Source organism: Schistosoma haematobium, chromosome 4 (assembly GCF_000699445.3).
Source record: "Schistosoma haematobium chromosome 4, whole genome shotgun sequence".
NCBI classification, from domain to species: domain Eukaryota; kingdom Metazoa; phylum Platyhelminthes; class Trematoda; order Strigeidida; family Schistosomatidae; genus Schistosoma; species Schistosoma haematobium.
In genome coordinates this window covers 12,994,611-13,010,240 of record NC_067199.1, presented here as the reverse complement: position 1 = coordinate 13,010,240, position 15,630 = coordinate 12,994,611, and the positions used below count along the sequence as shown (strand labels likewise).

The 15,630-nt window shown below is 30.8% G+C and overlaps 1 protein-coding gene across 1 annotated transcript; it reads left to right on the top strand.

The window, feature by feature from the left end:
- The first annotated feature begins 242 nt into the window (after positions 1-242).
- CSRP1_1 (Cysteine and glycine-rich protein 1) lies at positions 243-14,364 on the top strand. The gene is made up of 5 exons (XM_051215706.1): positions 243-1,450; positions 7,194-7,368; positions 9,706-9,823; positions 11,996-12,098; positions 13,682-14,364. The coding sequence occupies exons 1-5, from the start codon at positions 1,351-1,353 to the stop codon at positions 13,753-13,755; spliced, it is 570 nt and encodes a 189-aa protein (XP_051066237.1). The 5' UTR covers positions 243-1,350; the 3' UTR covers positions 13,756-14,364.
- Positions 14,365-15,630: the final 1,266 nt, after the last annotated feature.

Below are 15,630 nucleotides of genomic sequence, written 5' to 3'. Positions count from 1 at the left end.
TTCAAATTAATAATACGTGATGAAATTATCCTAAGGCTAATTAGAGAAAAATTTAGCATGATTCTAACAAGACTGTTTGGGTACTTGTGATCTTGTTTGGTGGAATGCCAAGAAAGATGAAAATCTTATTAAATTCTTTCTGAAAAAATCTATCTATCATTTTCTTTCATTCTCGTATCCATTTAACTTAAAATCCATTTTAGTAATTAGCTAAGAAAATGCAATAACAACACCATTTGATATATATTATTATTTTTGACATATAGTATTGAAATGTTTATTCTTAATGTAACATATTCGGTTTGAAAGCAAATAGAATGTGCCTGTTCGTTTAAATAACATTCTATTTGTAACTACAGCATAATTTCGAACCTCAAAACTATATACAACAGCCATGCAAAATGCATTGGAAAAATGAAATCTTGATCACTGAACCGGCCCAGTGGTCTAGAGGTTAAGTGTTCACATGCGAAGCCAAAGGTCATAGGTTCGAGTCCCACGTGCGGGATCGTCGATGCCAACTGTCGAGGAATCTCATACTGAGGTGAAACGGTCTTCTAGTGCCTCCAGATTTTCCATGATGGTCCAGTATTGATCCAGTGATGGTGTCAATCTAAACTCAACAATCTCTACAATCACGTAATGATAATAAGGAAATCTAACAAAGATACAAAAACATTCAGACTTTAGTAGCAATTTCCCCAAATGTTGGACAAATTTACCATAAAATTTCTTTATGTAATTCCAATTTTTAACGGAAAAAATTCCACAATTTTTATTGATTTAGTTAGACAGACAGATGGGACACAAATGTTTCCAAATTAAACCTTTATTACACGATAAAATAATCTTTATGGAATCTTTGTTGTATTATTGATTCATTGTATACCAATCAAAAACATTTCTTAAACTATCCAAATATTGTAAAAGTAAAAAAAAGAGAATAAAATAGAAAGAAATCTAACTGTTCAGTCTCTCCATACACAAACACACACCATACCCCCTATATAGTCACTATGCCTTACCTATGTTCCCTCTTTTCAATATATTGAAATAGATATGCACAATTGTTAACAAACATTTTAAAAATCATAATAAGAATTATATAGAATACATAAAGTATAATCATTATATAATTTTGTTACCATAGAGAAAAATAGATTTACACATTATTATTAATTAACTAACTATATAAACTACAAGAACATTGTGAATAGTGATTTGAAGTTAATTAATCCATTTCTTTTGTTTTAATTATTATAAACTGTTTGTTACTATTTGAATATAACAATTATCCATTAAATCTTACAATTATATATATTACTCAATATAGATTCTTATTGATTCATTATGCCTTCTGAAATTTGTCCAAAATGTCAAAAAGCTGTTTATGCTGCAGAAAGAAAAATAGCCGGTGGTAAAGCATGGCATAGTATGTGTTTAAAATGTGGTAAGTTATTTTTTCTTTTTTTAATAACATTCAAATAGATATTGATACTTTATAATTTATATCATTTCGTTAAACTACTAACTTATTAAATAGTAGGATAACTAGTGTTTTTGAGTTTTTTGTTTTGTTTAAAGTTTTGAACTATTCTGTAGATTTCAACAGTTTAAACATCCTCATAGAATATTCAAAAAATGAAGAATAACTGAGCGAACAATTGTTTTCAATAACTTAATCATCAGGCTTTACAGTTATTAGTTCATAATGATTGTGATATTTTACAAAGGCCAAAAATAAGGCATTCCCAATTCGTTTATCGTAATTACCTTGATACCACCCTCTTTATGACATATTATATTCACACAACAATCTTATTATTATTATCTCAATTGACAAGGTGAAATTCCCCTATTATGCATTTTATTCACACAAGTTTTTGCATTTTCATTTTTGCTATAATACTTATTGTGACTGAACACTTTAAATCATCCTGACCTTTATTGAATGACCTTCCTAATTTGCAAATAATATAATTTTGAAGTATATATATATCGCAACAGATGCAAATGTCCACCATTTTCAACATATAACATTGTCAAATTCATTAATACATGCCTTAATTTTGGCCTATGTAAATTTTTATAATTATGGACTTATAACTGTAGAGCCTGATGATGAAGTTATTGAAAACAATTGTTCTCTCAAATATTCTACATTTTTGACTATTCTGTAGAGTTGATCATTCTAAACAGTAAATTGATCAATTTAAGAAAGAGTTTAGAATTTCAAGTTGTGTTGAAAAGAATTAAACACTTTTGATTTAAACTAACTGACTTTTTCAGTAACTAAAGGTCAACGTCATGTGATGTACTCATTAATACATTTACCTTTTCACGTAAAGGTACTTTGGGGTTTTATGAAAAGATAGTTAATTAGAAATAACAACTTTGTTTTAAAGAAATATATCATAGTAGTCTTCAGAGTAGTGTTATTATATTTCGAATGAATCTACTTGAGATATAGCTGAGTATCTAATCATTATGAACTTTTCGATAACAAATATGAATCTATGAAACTAGAATCAATTTTCCGCCCATCGAAATCATCTTTCTGAAGTATTGAATTAATACTATTAGCTAAAAAAAATAGAAACATTTGTATGTAGATTGTTCAGGACACTACTAACTGATAAAGTTTCATCATAGATGGTGGATACGGAGAGAAGTTACGACCGAACACTCATCCTAATCATTTATACTTGGAAAGACAGCCTGATTAGTTAAGGTGTATTGAAATTAAGTGTCAGTCTTCCTAACATGTATTAATAGAAGCTATTCATATAATATTAACCAAATCCCAATGTATTTTTACAGTCTAACACCGAGTATATTTGTGAAATATGGGAGAAACAGTGTTCGTCTATTAACTAGAACTATGTGACAGTAAACTTATCAGTCGTTTGTTACTTGAAAACATAAGGACAGCCATACCATGTTCTAAGTGTATTAAATAAATTGTGATTTTATTTGTATGAATTACAGTCAAGCGATAAACTTCCAGTAAGATTTCAAAAGAATTTAGATAGTCTTCTATCAGCAATTTCTACTCATTTGCGCTAATGACCAAGTACACCTCGTAAATGAATCTGAAGTTGAAATTGAGAGTTATACTCCACCTTCGATTAGTCTGTTGACCAAAAACTTATTCCGTGAAACTTCTGTATTTGATGCTAGAGTGGTCCACCACTTTTACTTAACAAAAAAAGGGTTGTCAAGTATACGTTGTATACTTTAACTATGAGTTAATGAAATCAAAATATCACTATAATAGCCATAAGATTTGAAAATTTTACAAAATAAATGAGATGAATGTGTAATGAACGAACAATTTTTGTATCATACTAAATGACAAAGTTCTTTCTTAAAATATGAAAACCGTACATTAAATGCTTTATTTGCGAATTTTCCTCCTTCAATTGTCCTTTACATTCTTTATAACTCTTCCAATTCCCAATTCCTTTATGTTTTCTTCAGATCAATCCTGTCAAAAGTCTTTTGTCAGGGATTCCACCTCTGATTAGTGTTACATACTACTTATATCTGTCAACATAAGTAGCATACATCACACATGTAACAAATACTTCTATAATATTTGTTCTTTCTTTATTCAAGTTTATAAATGGGAAAAGTTGTACGAAATTGAGATCTAATTGATGTATATTACTTTAAAAAGTAGTGAATATATATTCATGTATAATGTAGATTAATGTCTTTATTCCAGTAGGCGAAATGAATCTGGCTTATAACCATTTACAGAGTATAGTATATTGTTTAAAACATCTTTATTACTATAAGGAATACTGTTTTTTTCATTAAATATCATATTTTAAGATATATTTGAGTTTATAATGTCTGAAGTAGTTTCTAACATCAAATCAGCGTAAAATCTGATGGATAAGAGTTTCTTTTCGTGCTCTATAGTCAGCAGATAACTTGCTGACTTCTGTTATCATATTTTACTAAATAACTGATAAACAATCAGCCCTAGGTTAAGGTTCAGAATTACTTATTAAAAAGCTTCAAAAAATAATCTAAATGAGTGAACTATTCATGGAGGCAGTTAATTCTATAAAACTATGTAGTTTCTGAGCAAGTAAAATGTTTTTAACCCATACTAAATGTCCATGTGGTGAAATGAATTTTCTTTGTTTCTCCAGACAATCTTAATTAATAATAAAGTTAGAATGAGAATGAGGATTTTCGTGGCGTTTTATTCTCTGAGCTGGATGATTTAGTTTTGAAGCTTTTATAGTGTTCCATGACAGTACACAATTCAATAAAAAGGGATTAATTTAAATTTCTCCTAAATTAAACGGCAACTTGTTCTGTTGACATGAAGCTTGGTTGTTGTCCACAAGTGTGTGGTCATTGCTATGCCATGACTATGGTATGGTTTCTCTAATAATAGTGCACATGGACAAAGAAAAAGAAAGCTTCATGATTAAGCAAACCAGCTCACATAACAAAGCATCTCCAGAAACAATGTCTTTTCTGAGTAAACAATTCCTTCTCATATAGATTATTATAGATTACATTGTTAACTGGTAAGCACGCGAAAAATACAATTTTCAAGACATTTTTGGGCATTAAGAATATGACTGGTGATGCCAACTATTATTATCAGTTAACATTAAAACAAACACCTCTTAATAATCAGCTTGTTAAAAGCTTATGAGAAACAGTATTCAAGATTCAGTACTATGTGCATATTAAATGTTGGTCATTCTAACCCTGATTAAAAGTACTTACATAAAGATAAGACTTAGAGATAAATAAAATTAAATCAAAGACTTATTAATGACATCTGGGCTGTTAGAACAACAGCTAACAGGACATTGTTTTTTAATCAAGTCACCAAGTAAATTAATCAATTTATGAATGGAATGTGTGACCACTTGCTTAACGTTAAGTAAATTGGTTACATAAGGCTTCTCATTTCAGCATTCTACAGTAATTAATACTAATGAACTTACTTCAATAGAATGTTTTAACAGTTAGATGAATACACCGTTATCTTTCTGTAATTAACCTATAAAACTTGTCTCCAATGGTTTAAACAACTCATAATTCTCATTCTTGTGTTTATATATATATATGTTTTGTTTTACTAAAGTTAGTTTTTGGTTAGCTATTTTTACTGTCTTATAATCTCTACTTATTCAGTGATATTTTTCCAATAATATCGATTATGATAAGTAGTCACTTACTGAGGCTTAACATTAACTGATATAACTAATGATGTATTCATACAAACATAATATTTCTTATTTTTACACAGTTAACATGCTTCAAGTTTTAAACTGTCATTTAAAACTGCTTTGACTGCATGCATTAGATAGATTTCCCTGTGCTTTAACCGGAGTTGATAAGCCCTGATTCTAAACTAATGGTGTACATGGACTCCAGGATCCTAAGGAAATAAATGGCGTATGAACCAATTGTTGACCATCGGATACCATGGGACTGCATCTCTTTACGTTGCTCCACTGCGTTGTGTATCCGACCTTTAAGTCGAAGACTCCAGATATGGCCCCCCTAAGAAAACCATTTGCTCCGGTCTGGGTGCTCGGGCAGTATCACATCCCTCACATAAATCAATGATAACTACTACTGGCCTCATTGTTATTGTGTGGCGCATATGTATTTGGTTCCCACTAGTACCAATGTTTATGTGTTCAAATAAATAAATAAATAAATTTTCTTTTAAATAAATCTTAACAATGGTCACAGTTCAACTCTTGGGAGACATATATTTCTAGTATCATAGTAAGCTAAGTACGATATTCCTTTTGAAAATAAACAGGAAGGTTTGCGTGTACATTCTCAGTATATTAATCTATCCTATCTTTGGATAGTATTTTATAGAAATTTTCAGCTTCCAATCATTACACACAGTGTTCAGTAGAAATTTATCTTCCTGCCTTTATAATTTTAAGTCGGTGAACCAAATACTAGAATTATTCTTAATAGACCCATAGTATATATTTTAATTGATTGCAAAGTCAGTTTATATATCGTTTATACCCTTTCAAACTTAAATACTTTTCATAAAGACATATTACTAATCTATGTTTGGAGAATACTTGGAAATTTTAGGACATGACAAAAAGTCATTACTTTTAAATCTGTGAATCAGTCTTTAATTGTGATACTACAAGTTATAATCTAATATGAACATTATGGAGATTTAAGTATTTCGACTCTAATATATCTGTATTCAACAATGAAACGGATGTTAATTGATTTATTTTAATATTCTAAACAGATTTTAGATTGATAATTATTTGTAATATAAAATTGTCACTATATTGTTGTAGAGTATTTTGAGTTTTAATTGATATCATGAATGGATAAATGTCAGACCACTGTTGAAAATCCGGAAGCACTGGACGACCGTCTCGTCCTAGTATGGGACTTCTCGGCAGTGCGCATACACGATCCCGCGTGTGGGACACGGACCCATGACCTTTGGTCTCGCACGCGAATGCTTAACCTCTAAACTACTGAGTCAATAACTGATTTGATTTAAAACAAAACAGAATGAATATTCATCCGGTTGGTTTCATTTACAGAGCAACAACTTGATTAATATTAGATCCGCTCTGAAAGTTGATGTTATTTTTTTCATTCCTCACAATCGAATAGAATATTTTGAGAATAAATAAATGGTGACTAGCATCTGAACCTGGTACTTGCGTTTCGTTCTATTTGGGACTCGTTAGGTGGACATACCAATATCTCAGTGTTGATTTTCACACTGAGATTCAATGATTCAGTTGTTATCGTCTTAAGTGAAAGGTATGCATCTCGAATCTCAGCGCGAACATCAATGCTACAATTTGGGTAGATTTAAATGACTAATCCGAAACAGGACAAAACGAACATCCTGGGTTCGATTACTAGTCATGATCCATCTATTCCAACATCTTGCGACAAAATGATTATAACAAAGTAACCAGCTGAAGATGCATATATGCCGAATATAACTGACTAAAATTCAATCCTGAATACAAACAACGGCTCAATTAAAACTTTATCTAATCGTAAAGTGAGTATCAAAAAATATATTTTAAAAGCTATAGGCTTAACATTAATGAAATCCACAAAAGGTTTATAAAACTATTTACTTTCATTTTCTTGTCGAATATCAGACCATGTTTACATAAATATACATCTTATTTTTAAAGGTTTGTGCAATAAAATGTTAGACAGTACTACAGTGGCTGAACATGAAGGAGAAGTATTTTGTAAAACTTGCCATGGCCGTAAATTTGGTCCTAAAGGTTATGGATTCGGCGGAGGTTCGGGAGCACTGAATATGGATACCGGAACTCATGTTGGTAATAAAGAAACAGAAATGTCGTAAGTTTTTATAAGAGATGGGATGAGCTGTATACGATACATTTAATGACGGGATAATCATTTTTAAATTATATTACTTATCTGTCCTAATAAAAATCAGACAATCCATCAATACCACCTCATATTTAAACTATGTACGCTTGATTGTATACAAGCTCCAGGATAAAGAAAGTCTTGACTTATGTATGTGGTTCATCCAGAGGTTGAAAAGAGTTATATGTAAACCGTACCAACGTCTGTAACAAAACATAGTCTAAGCTGAGATGGTGGATACGATTTGTAGCTTAGGTGAATGATTTTGGTGGAACTTCTTTTTCTAAGCTGGATGGTTTAATCATGATGCGTTCATTATTTTTCTGAACATCATCATCAACACAAAATCTAGGTAAAAATGTGTTATTCGGATTTCTTGACATATGACTAACAGCTTATCCTGTCGACCTTGATCTTGACTGCTTACTATTGACATTTAACCTGACGTTTTCTGAATATTTATTTTGATTGTCTCTTCCCTCGAATCGATTTTTGATCCCATATTCGTCCATAATTCTTCTGGTTTGCTGATAAATTTAATCAATCGCTATGTGCTTGTTGATTGATGAATGACCTGAGTTCCAAGCTTATAACAATTCTCTGGTATTCTTAGTATTCTCTATATCCAAAACCCCAAAATTTTTCCCAGCCTATAATTGTTCATGAGCACTGATATAAACGAAGGTGCAACATGATGTTTGATAGCTGGTTCCCGTTCATGAAGATCAAGATAACAAAGGCGTCCACTTTGTCCGACCTAGTGTTTCTCTCAGTTAAAACTGTTTATTTTGAAAATAATGTCCTGTTTTTATTCTTCTGTTATTTTATCCTTCACTTTGCATAAGACTGATTGGTCATTTTGCTTATTTATATGCACAATCTTATTGTGGTTTTTGATATGTCCTTTATGTATGGTAGGATGATACATTTGTCGGTCTTCATATTCAATTTCATTTTCGCCGATAAGCTGAAGTGATATTTAAGCAAAGATGGATAGTGGCTAGCAGTGGAATCCAGGACGCACATTTCGTCCTATGTTTGCTTAAAAAGCTTGTGATTAAGGCAAAATCAAGTCAATCCGCACATATACCAACAAGAGACTGATCAATTTCAGTCCTAAATAACAATAGAAAGATACAAGTAAAACAACATCAAGTGAATTTAAATTGATATTTGTTAGTGGAAATTTTCCAAAATTTTGAGCTTATACTTTATTCATTGAACCAATAATTTTAACTTCAATTATCAAGCAGACACAAAATATGTTCTTCAGTTGATCTTTACTGAGCTAACTAATCACTGAAACAAAATATTAGAAATATTTTCAGAAATGTGTTGATACCAGGAGATAAATTGAGTTTATCTTTTTACAAAAGGAAAATATACTTGATAAAATAGCAAAGAGATCACATGATATGTGAAATCTTCAAACGATCAGTCAAATTTAGTCATAAATCTCAAGAGTATATGTGTGTGTGATAGATTAAGAGAGCACTGGTAGCTAAAAATGATGAAGTTCAACTATCTAAATATCATTCATTAACTTAAGAATAACATTACCATCACTAAACTCAGATGTTCTGACTTTAATTTGGAAACTTTCATGATGATATATATATATATATATAAGAACTGATTCACCTACTTCTTTGAAGCCCTTTTATGACTAAAAAGTTAATTTCAGTTTAATAAAACACCTATTCGTTTACTTACTCATAAAGTTTACCTGTTAAGAGTTACATGATTTTCAAAGTAAAAAGTTGTTACTTCAAACTTAAGTTTGATTTATAACACCCTCTTTATTTCTATGTATCTATAAAATATAATTAAACAGTTGGATATCATTAATCTTAAACAGCCTAATCACTTTATAACAAATTAGAACTTTCATCTAAATTTGATTGAATAGTTTCACAGTATTTGGGCACCGAGTTAATGTAAGACATTAAAGAAGAAGAATGTATTTGTATAATCTCAGTCAAAGAATTTGAAAAAGCTCGGACCACATTGCCAGGCGAAACGTTGGACTTCAAATTTTTTGGTTGAGATTTTACAAATACATTCTTCCTCTATTCACTTTATATTTACTTATTAGTGATCTAACACTAAATCTCAGAAAGATTTATTACTACATAAAAAGCAACTGCTGGTAGCTGATAGATAAAAATAGATTTTATTCTTTATCCAATAATTTATCTATAGTATCTGGCCATACGTTTATATATATTGTCCAGATTTTGTAAAAATCCTATTTCAATAAGTTATTGTAAATCTAACTATTTTTCCCAAAAACCGTTAACCTAGAAATAAACCAACAGCTGGCGCAATGGGTGGTAAAGTTATACCTCCGGAAGAAGGTGGTTGCCCACGTTGTGGTAAACGAGTATATGATGCCGAAAAAGCTATTGGATGTCCAAGTGGAGTAAGTTTATTCAAATATTTCAGTACTAATAGTAGTGTAGTGGATGTTACTTACAATGTTGTATGTAAGTAGTGTGTAGCAGAACGTGACGTCGAAGTTGTTACATTTATCAGACGAAGTGAAGAGTTTCAGTGCATTGAAAGCACAGCGTTGGCATAACACATGGAGACCAGATAAGAAGACGGGTCATACTGCAGAACACACCAAATGATGCGAATGGGAGATTGAAAGCCATGTACATGTATTATGTAGATACTTTATAACTCCTCACAATAAATTTACCTTCATCATGCCTAATGCTATGTTTCACAGTAGTAGTAGTAGTGGCACTACGATATGAATTACTATTATATTTTTCGCATGAAATGTTAGAGCCATAGACGCCCAATAGTATAAACTGGTTTTGTTGATCATTCATTAAATAACTATTACTTTCGATGATCCATTTAGGCTGTAATAATTTACTTTATATTTGTTTGAACTCGTTATAAAATCAGAAACATTTGTCAACAATTTACAATTTCTGCGTCTTATGAGACTGTCACAACTTACGGAATCTCCAAGTCTTGAAACAGATAAGCCTGAAACTTTATGATAGTAGAATGTAATTGGTTTATTTAAAAGTCAGTAATTAGTTAACGATAAAGACTGTTTCATTCACTATTCAAGGTACGTGCTTGTGAACTAATTTTTCTGTATTTACTGGTACTATTTTGAAGTATAAATTAGCAAATAAACTTGACATATTGTTGAAATTCTTGATTATCTTATACTTCTTAAATTAGTGAGAGAAGCGATCATATTGTGGTGGACCAAAAATTATATTAACTCAAAAATGGCAATAAAGTTATTACGTCAGAATGTTAATGTTATAATATCTCAATTATAAGTTATAAACACAAATAAAAGTTAAGGGATGTTACTTAAATCGGCAGGCTTGTGAGTATTCGAGTTGCGTATGGTAACAGAATCCACAATTATAGATAATTAATAATTCTAATGAGGTTGTTATGACTCCAGTAATATAGCCAGATGTAGAATATAATGGAAATATGGCTGCAGTCTATAAATGTAGATGATAGATATTTCAAAGTTCATTTATCATAACCACATGCAATAGAGAACGAGAAACATGTGTGTAGTAATGTATTTACGAACAGTTAACGGCGTATGTCATACTACGAGCAATTTAAAACGGAAAAGAGTGAGTTCAAATTCATGCACTTAAACAACATTTACAATCATTTTATGGTAAATGTACAAACTGTGAAAATAACAAAATAAATGTAAATAGTATCAAAAACTATTTACAAAATAAGTTTGTCGTACCTATCTCCGCAATATAAACCAGCAGAAATTGTTAGAAAACAGATGAAGTACAAATCAGTGGTGTTTTAGATAACATTTTCTCGTAAACTATGCTAGAAAATAACTTACTATAGAGTAAGTCAAAGATGAATACAAGTTGAAATCATTGCATTTCATACAGAAACTTGAAATTATCAAATTAAACGCATCAAATCTCACTGTATAAAAATTTACTCCTACCATTGATATTTTTGACTCAGCTATCCCAGTTTGTTGGAAAAATTGTTACAATAGTATCAGCAACAAGTGAATTGTAATTTTTCTCTCTAACGGTTTAATTTTAACAATAGAGCAATTACCGTGCCAACTAACAGTTACTTATTTTCTAGGTAGTATTATCAGGTTCGGATCTTAGACATAGTCCCAATTAGAACCAAGATTCATTAGACAACTTATTTGTCTTGGCTCAAGTATGTTAGCGGTGAAGCAGTCATTACTAATGACACTAACGGATTCTTTGGGTACATAACAAAGTAACTCCAGCTGGCAATGTGTACCATTGGATACCGCAAGACTAGCTCTGATTGTTAAGCGCTCTTATCAAGACCCAAATGTTCTGGTTTCGATTCTTTATGAAATAATAGACTAATTCTGAGGCGGCTCATACTGAGAGAATACAGCTGGTAAGTGTTTATCGATTTCCGTAAAATCCAAACTCAGTTTAACCCCCTACGAATACCACCTAGAACTTAAAGTAATCTCCACAAAATCCTTACAGAAAAATTATTTTCATTACTTAAAATATTTTAATGCTGCTTATACACCACTTATTTATCATTATTTTTGCTATAATTCTATAATTAGCTCAACTTTCATAAAGCATGTTTCCGATGTAAAGTATGCGGGAAATCACTTGATTCAACCACCTTGTGTACTCAAAAGGAAGAAAAAGAAATTTATTGTAAAGGTACTGTATTAAATATTGATCGTAACTGTTTCTTTATTTAATCTATCTGAATACCTATAAATATACGGTTTATTGAATGAATAACACTCATTAATTTGATCGAATTATAGGTAAATTATTTACTAAAAATCTAGCTACAATCTTAATAACTTTTAATAACAATGACTTCATCTCTGAAAACTTTCGAACTTTAAAATATTTCTTGTTAAATGATTAAGAATAATTTACTGAAAGTTTTGTTACATAAATGAACAGTGGAATGACTTACTCCTTAACATAATAACATAACAGTTCTAGTGAGAAGTGGTGACCAATGGAGTTCAACCAGGTCTGTTGTGAGATAGGAACTCACTGAAGACAATGGTGGATGTGTCGCTCAGTTTCGTGGATTAGTTGAAGTTAGACATTAACACCGTCGGATACCGGCCAGCTCAGTGGGCTAGTGGTTAAGTGCTCGCGCGTGAAACCAGTAGGTCCTGGGTTCGAATCTCTCAGGGCGCGAGGTCATGGATGCGCACTGCCAAGGAGTCCCACAATGGAACGAAACGGCCGTCTAGTGCCTCCAGGTTTTCCATGGTGGTCTAGATTCAATTGACTCATGATCTTAACCATTGAAATTACTATAACAACAATCCTCTGCAGGTTCTACAATTATATATCCAAATTAATAATCCGAAAAATGACCAGGGTAATGGTTACGACCTTTCGTGGTCAATTGTAATTATCTCTGTTATCTTTATTCACAAATCTTTGTATTATTATTATTATTATTATTGATTAAACATCATTATTAATCTCCCCTATACATGATTCTTTCACTTCACATTTATCCCTCCTTATTACGTCTTACTAATTTTTCGCACAATATATCCTTCCACTAAACATTTGACTGAATTGTAATTGCACTATTATTACTCTCACCCTATCTGACCCATATCTATTCTGACCATGAATCTTTAATTCCACCTAACATATACGCAGATCCAAGTTAACATTCTATCTGAGTAATATCAACGTTAACAATTTTATAATATTTTGTTTAACAATCCTAAATTCAGATACTTTGCCCTTAACCTGGCCATTTTTCGGATTATTAATTTGGATATATAATTGTAGAACCTGCAGAGGATTGTTGTTATATTAATTTCAATGGGACTCCTCAGAAGTGATAGGTCCTGGGTTCGATTCTCGCGGGGGTGGGATCGTGGATGCGCACTACTGAGGAGTCCCACAATAGGAAGAAACGGCCATCCAGTGCTTTCAAGTTTTACATAGTGGTCTAGCTACAACTGACTCATGATTTCAATCAGTGAACTTTCTAAACTCTCCTCAAAACCCCTTCTGATAACATTATGTTATGGCCGTTATGGTGCGTAATTAAAATTATTGTTAGTATTATTATTATTTTAATCGTTCAGTTGTTAGACAAATTGAACAGGAGAATAGACACTCATTCTATTTTAAGTGTAGTTCGTTATTCCACTTAAGTTTTAGCTCTAGTAGTCAAGCTACTATGTATAAACTTACTACTTTCTAAATAGTAATAATAATAAATGAATTTTTTATTCTTTTTTATTTGTCAGCTTGTTATGGAAAAAATTTCGGACCAAAAGGTTTTGGTTTTGGACAAGGTGCTGGTGCATTAAATATGGGTTGATTATTACATTATAAAATTATTCACAATCAATATGATTTCTGACATTAGTTTCGGCAAAACACAAAAAAAATGAAACGAGCCAAATACAAATCGATAATTCATCTTGCTCGATAGCCTTTTTTTTCTACTTAAAATAAAATAAATTTTTCGCCTTTTAATTTATAATTTTCATTTTAGTCAATAGTTAAACATGATTGTAACCATGAGAAATCACAAACACACACACACACACACACACTCAAAGTGTTTACTTATCTCTCTACTAAAACATTTTTAAAATAAACAAATCAACACTGTTTTTTTCGAAAAGAAAAGAAATAAATAAACAATGATATTTATTATTGATTGTTTCAAGTTTTGTAGAGTTGCAATTTTTTATTCTTAAGAAATTAGCAAACTCTATCTCTCGATAAACATTTTGAATCAATTTTCATTTATCAACTGAATATTTTCTCAATCTTCTTCTTCTTTTTCTTCTTCTTCTTCTTCACTGGTTTAAAGTAAACAACATTTATTGAATCCAATAAATTATCATGTTTATTCATCTTGTTAATGAATAAAATATTTATTTAATTATATATTTATTAATACATATCAATTCAATTGTTATTTTATTATTATAGTTGTCAAGGTAACTAGACAAATTTTCTTTGATAGTTTATCAAATAAAATAGAGATTCATGAAATTAACCGGTTAAATGAGAGTTAGATAACACGATGTGGTTACGTTGATCATTTTATTTTATTGAAAATTTAAAAGAAATTTGACAATACTACTGAAAGTTTGTTATTAAAGTTACTGAACCTATGTTAAGATATTCGTATTGATAGATGGAGTTAAAGAGTTGATTAGCAAAATACTTATTTTTAATGTAGTTACACATTATCAGAAAGGTATTTTGTGGAGATTTCATTAATTCAATAGTTTAATTCATAAATCAATTAAAGCTAGACTACCATGGAAAACCTGGAAGCAATGGACAGTCGTTTCGTCTAAGTATGAGACTACTCAAAAGTGCGCATCCACAATCAGGCCCGCGAGATTCGAACCCAGGAACTGTCGATTAGATATACTGTTTATCTGAAACAAAGCACCATAAACAATGCATTTATTCTATACAGCAAATGTAGAAAAATTGGCATAATCATGATGGATCATTAGCTAATTTCTGCATTATATCATTGTTGACGTTAGGGGCCATTTTTAACGTCATAAAATATAGATAATTAAGTAAACAGAGTATACAGCAATTGTAATTTCACAAAAATTATGACACATTCATATGATTGTACATAACACAAAAAATATTTGAAAATTGCTGTTGTAGTGAGCAGCACACGAGTGGGGACAATCGAATGTATTTAACACAAAATTACAGGACATGTTAATAAAATCTAACAATCATAATGTAAATGCTTAATTTGCAAAATATCCATCAATTGTCTCAAAATGACTCAGACTTCATTGTTCTTGCATTTTCATACAAGTTGCATTCTGTTTCCATTCTTTACTGTTCGATCCTTTAGTTTCTCTACTGCCAGACCTTCTGTTCACAACTAACATCATCTACTACTTATGTCGATATAAGTAGCACACATCACACTGTAATTACTTTTAAAAATTATTGATATTAAACCAATATTATTATTTATAAGGTAGAACTATGTAACTCTACAGTTCAAAGAGGAAGAATGTATTTGTAAAATCTCAGCGAATGAATTGAAAGTAAATCCAACGTTTCGACTGGCAATCTGACCCAAGCTTTTTCAAGGAAATATAGTTAAACATCAAAATTATCGAAAATAAATAGGTACATGGTTCTCCGGTTCATTGTATACTGAATAAGTCATTTAATCAGTGTTAACAATGTTTAA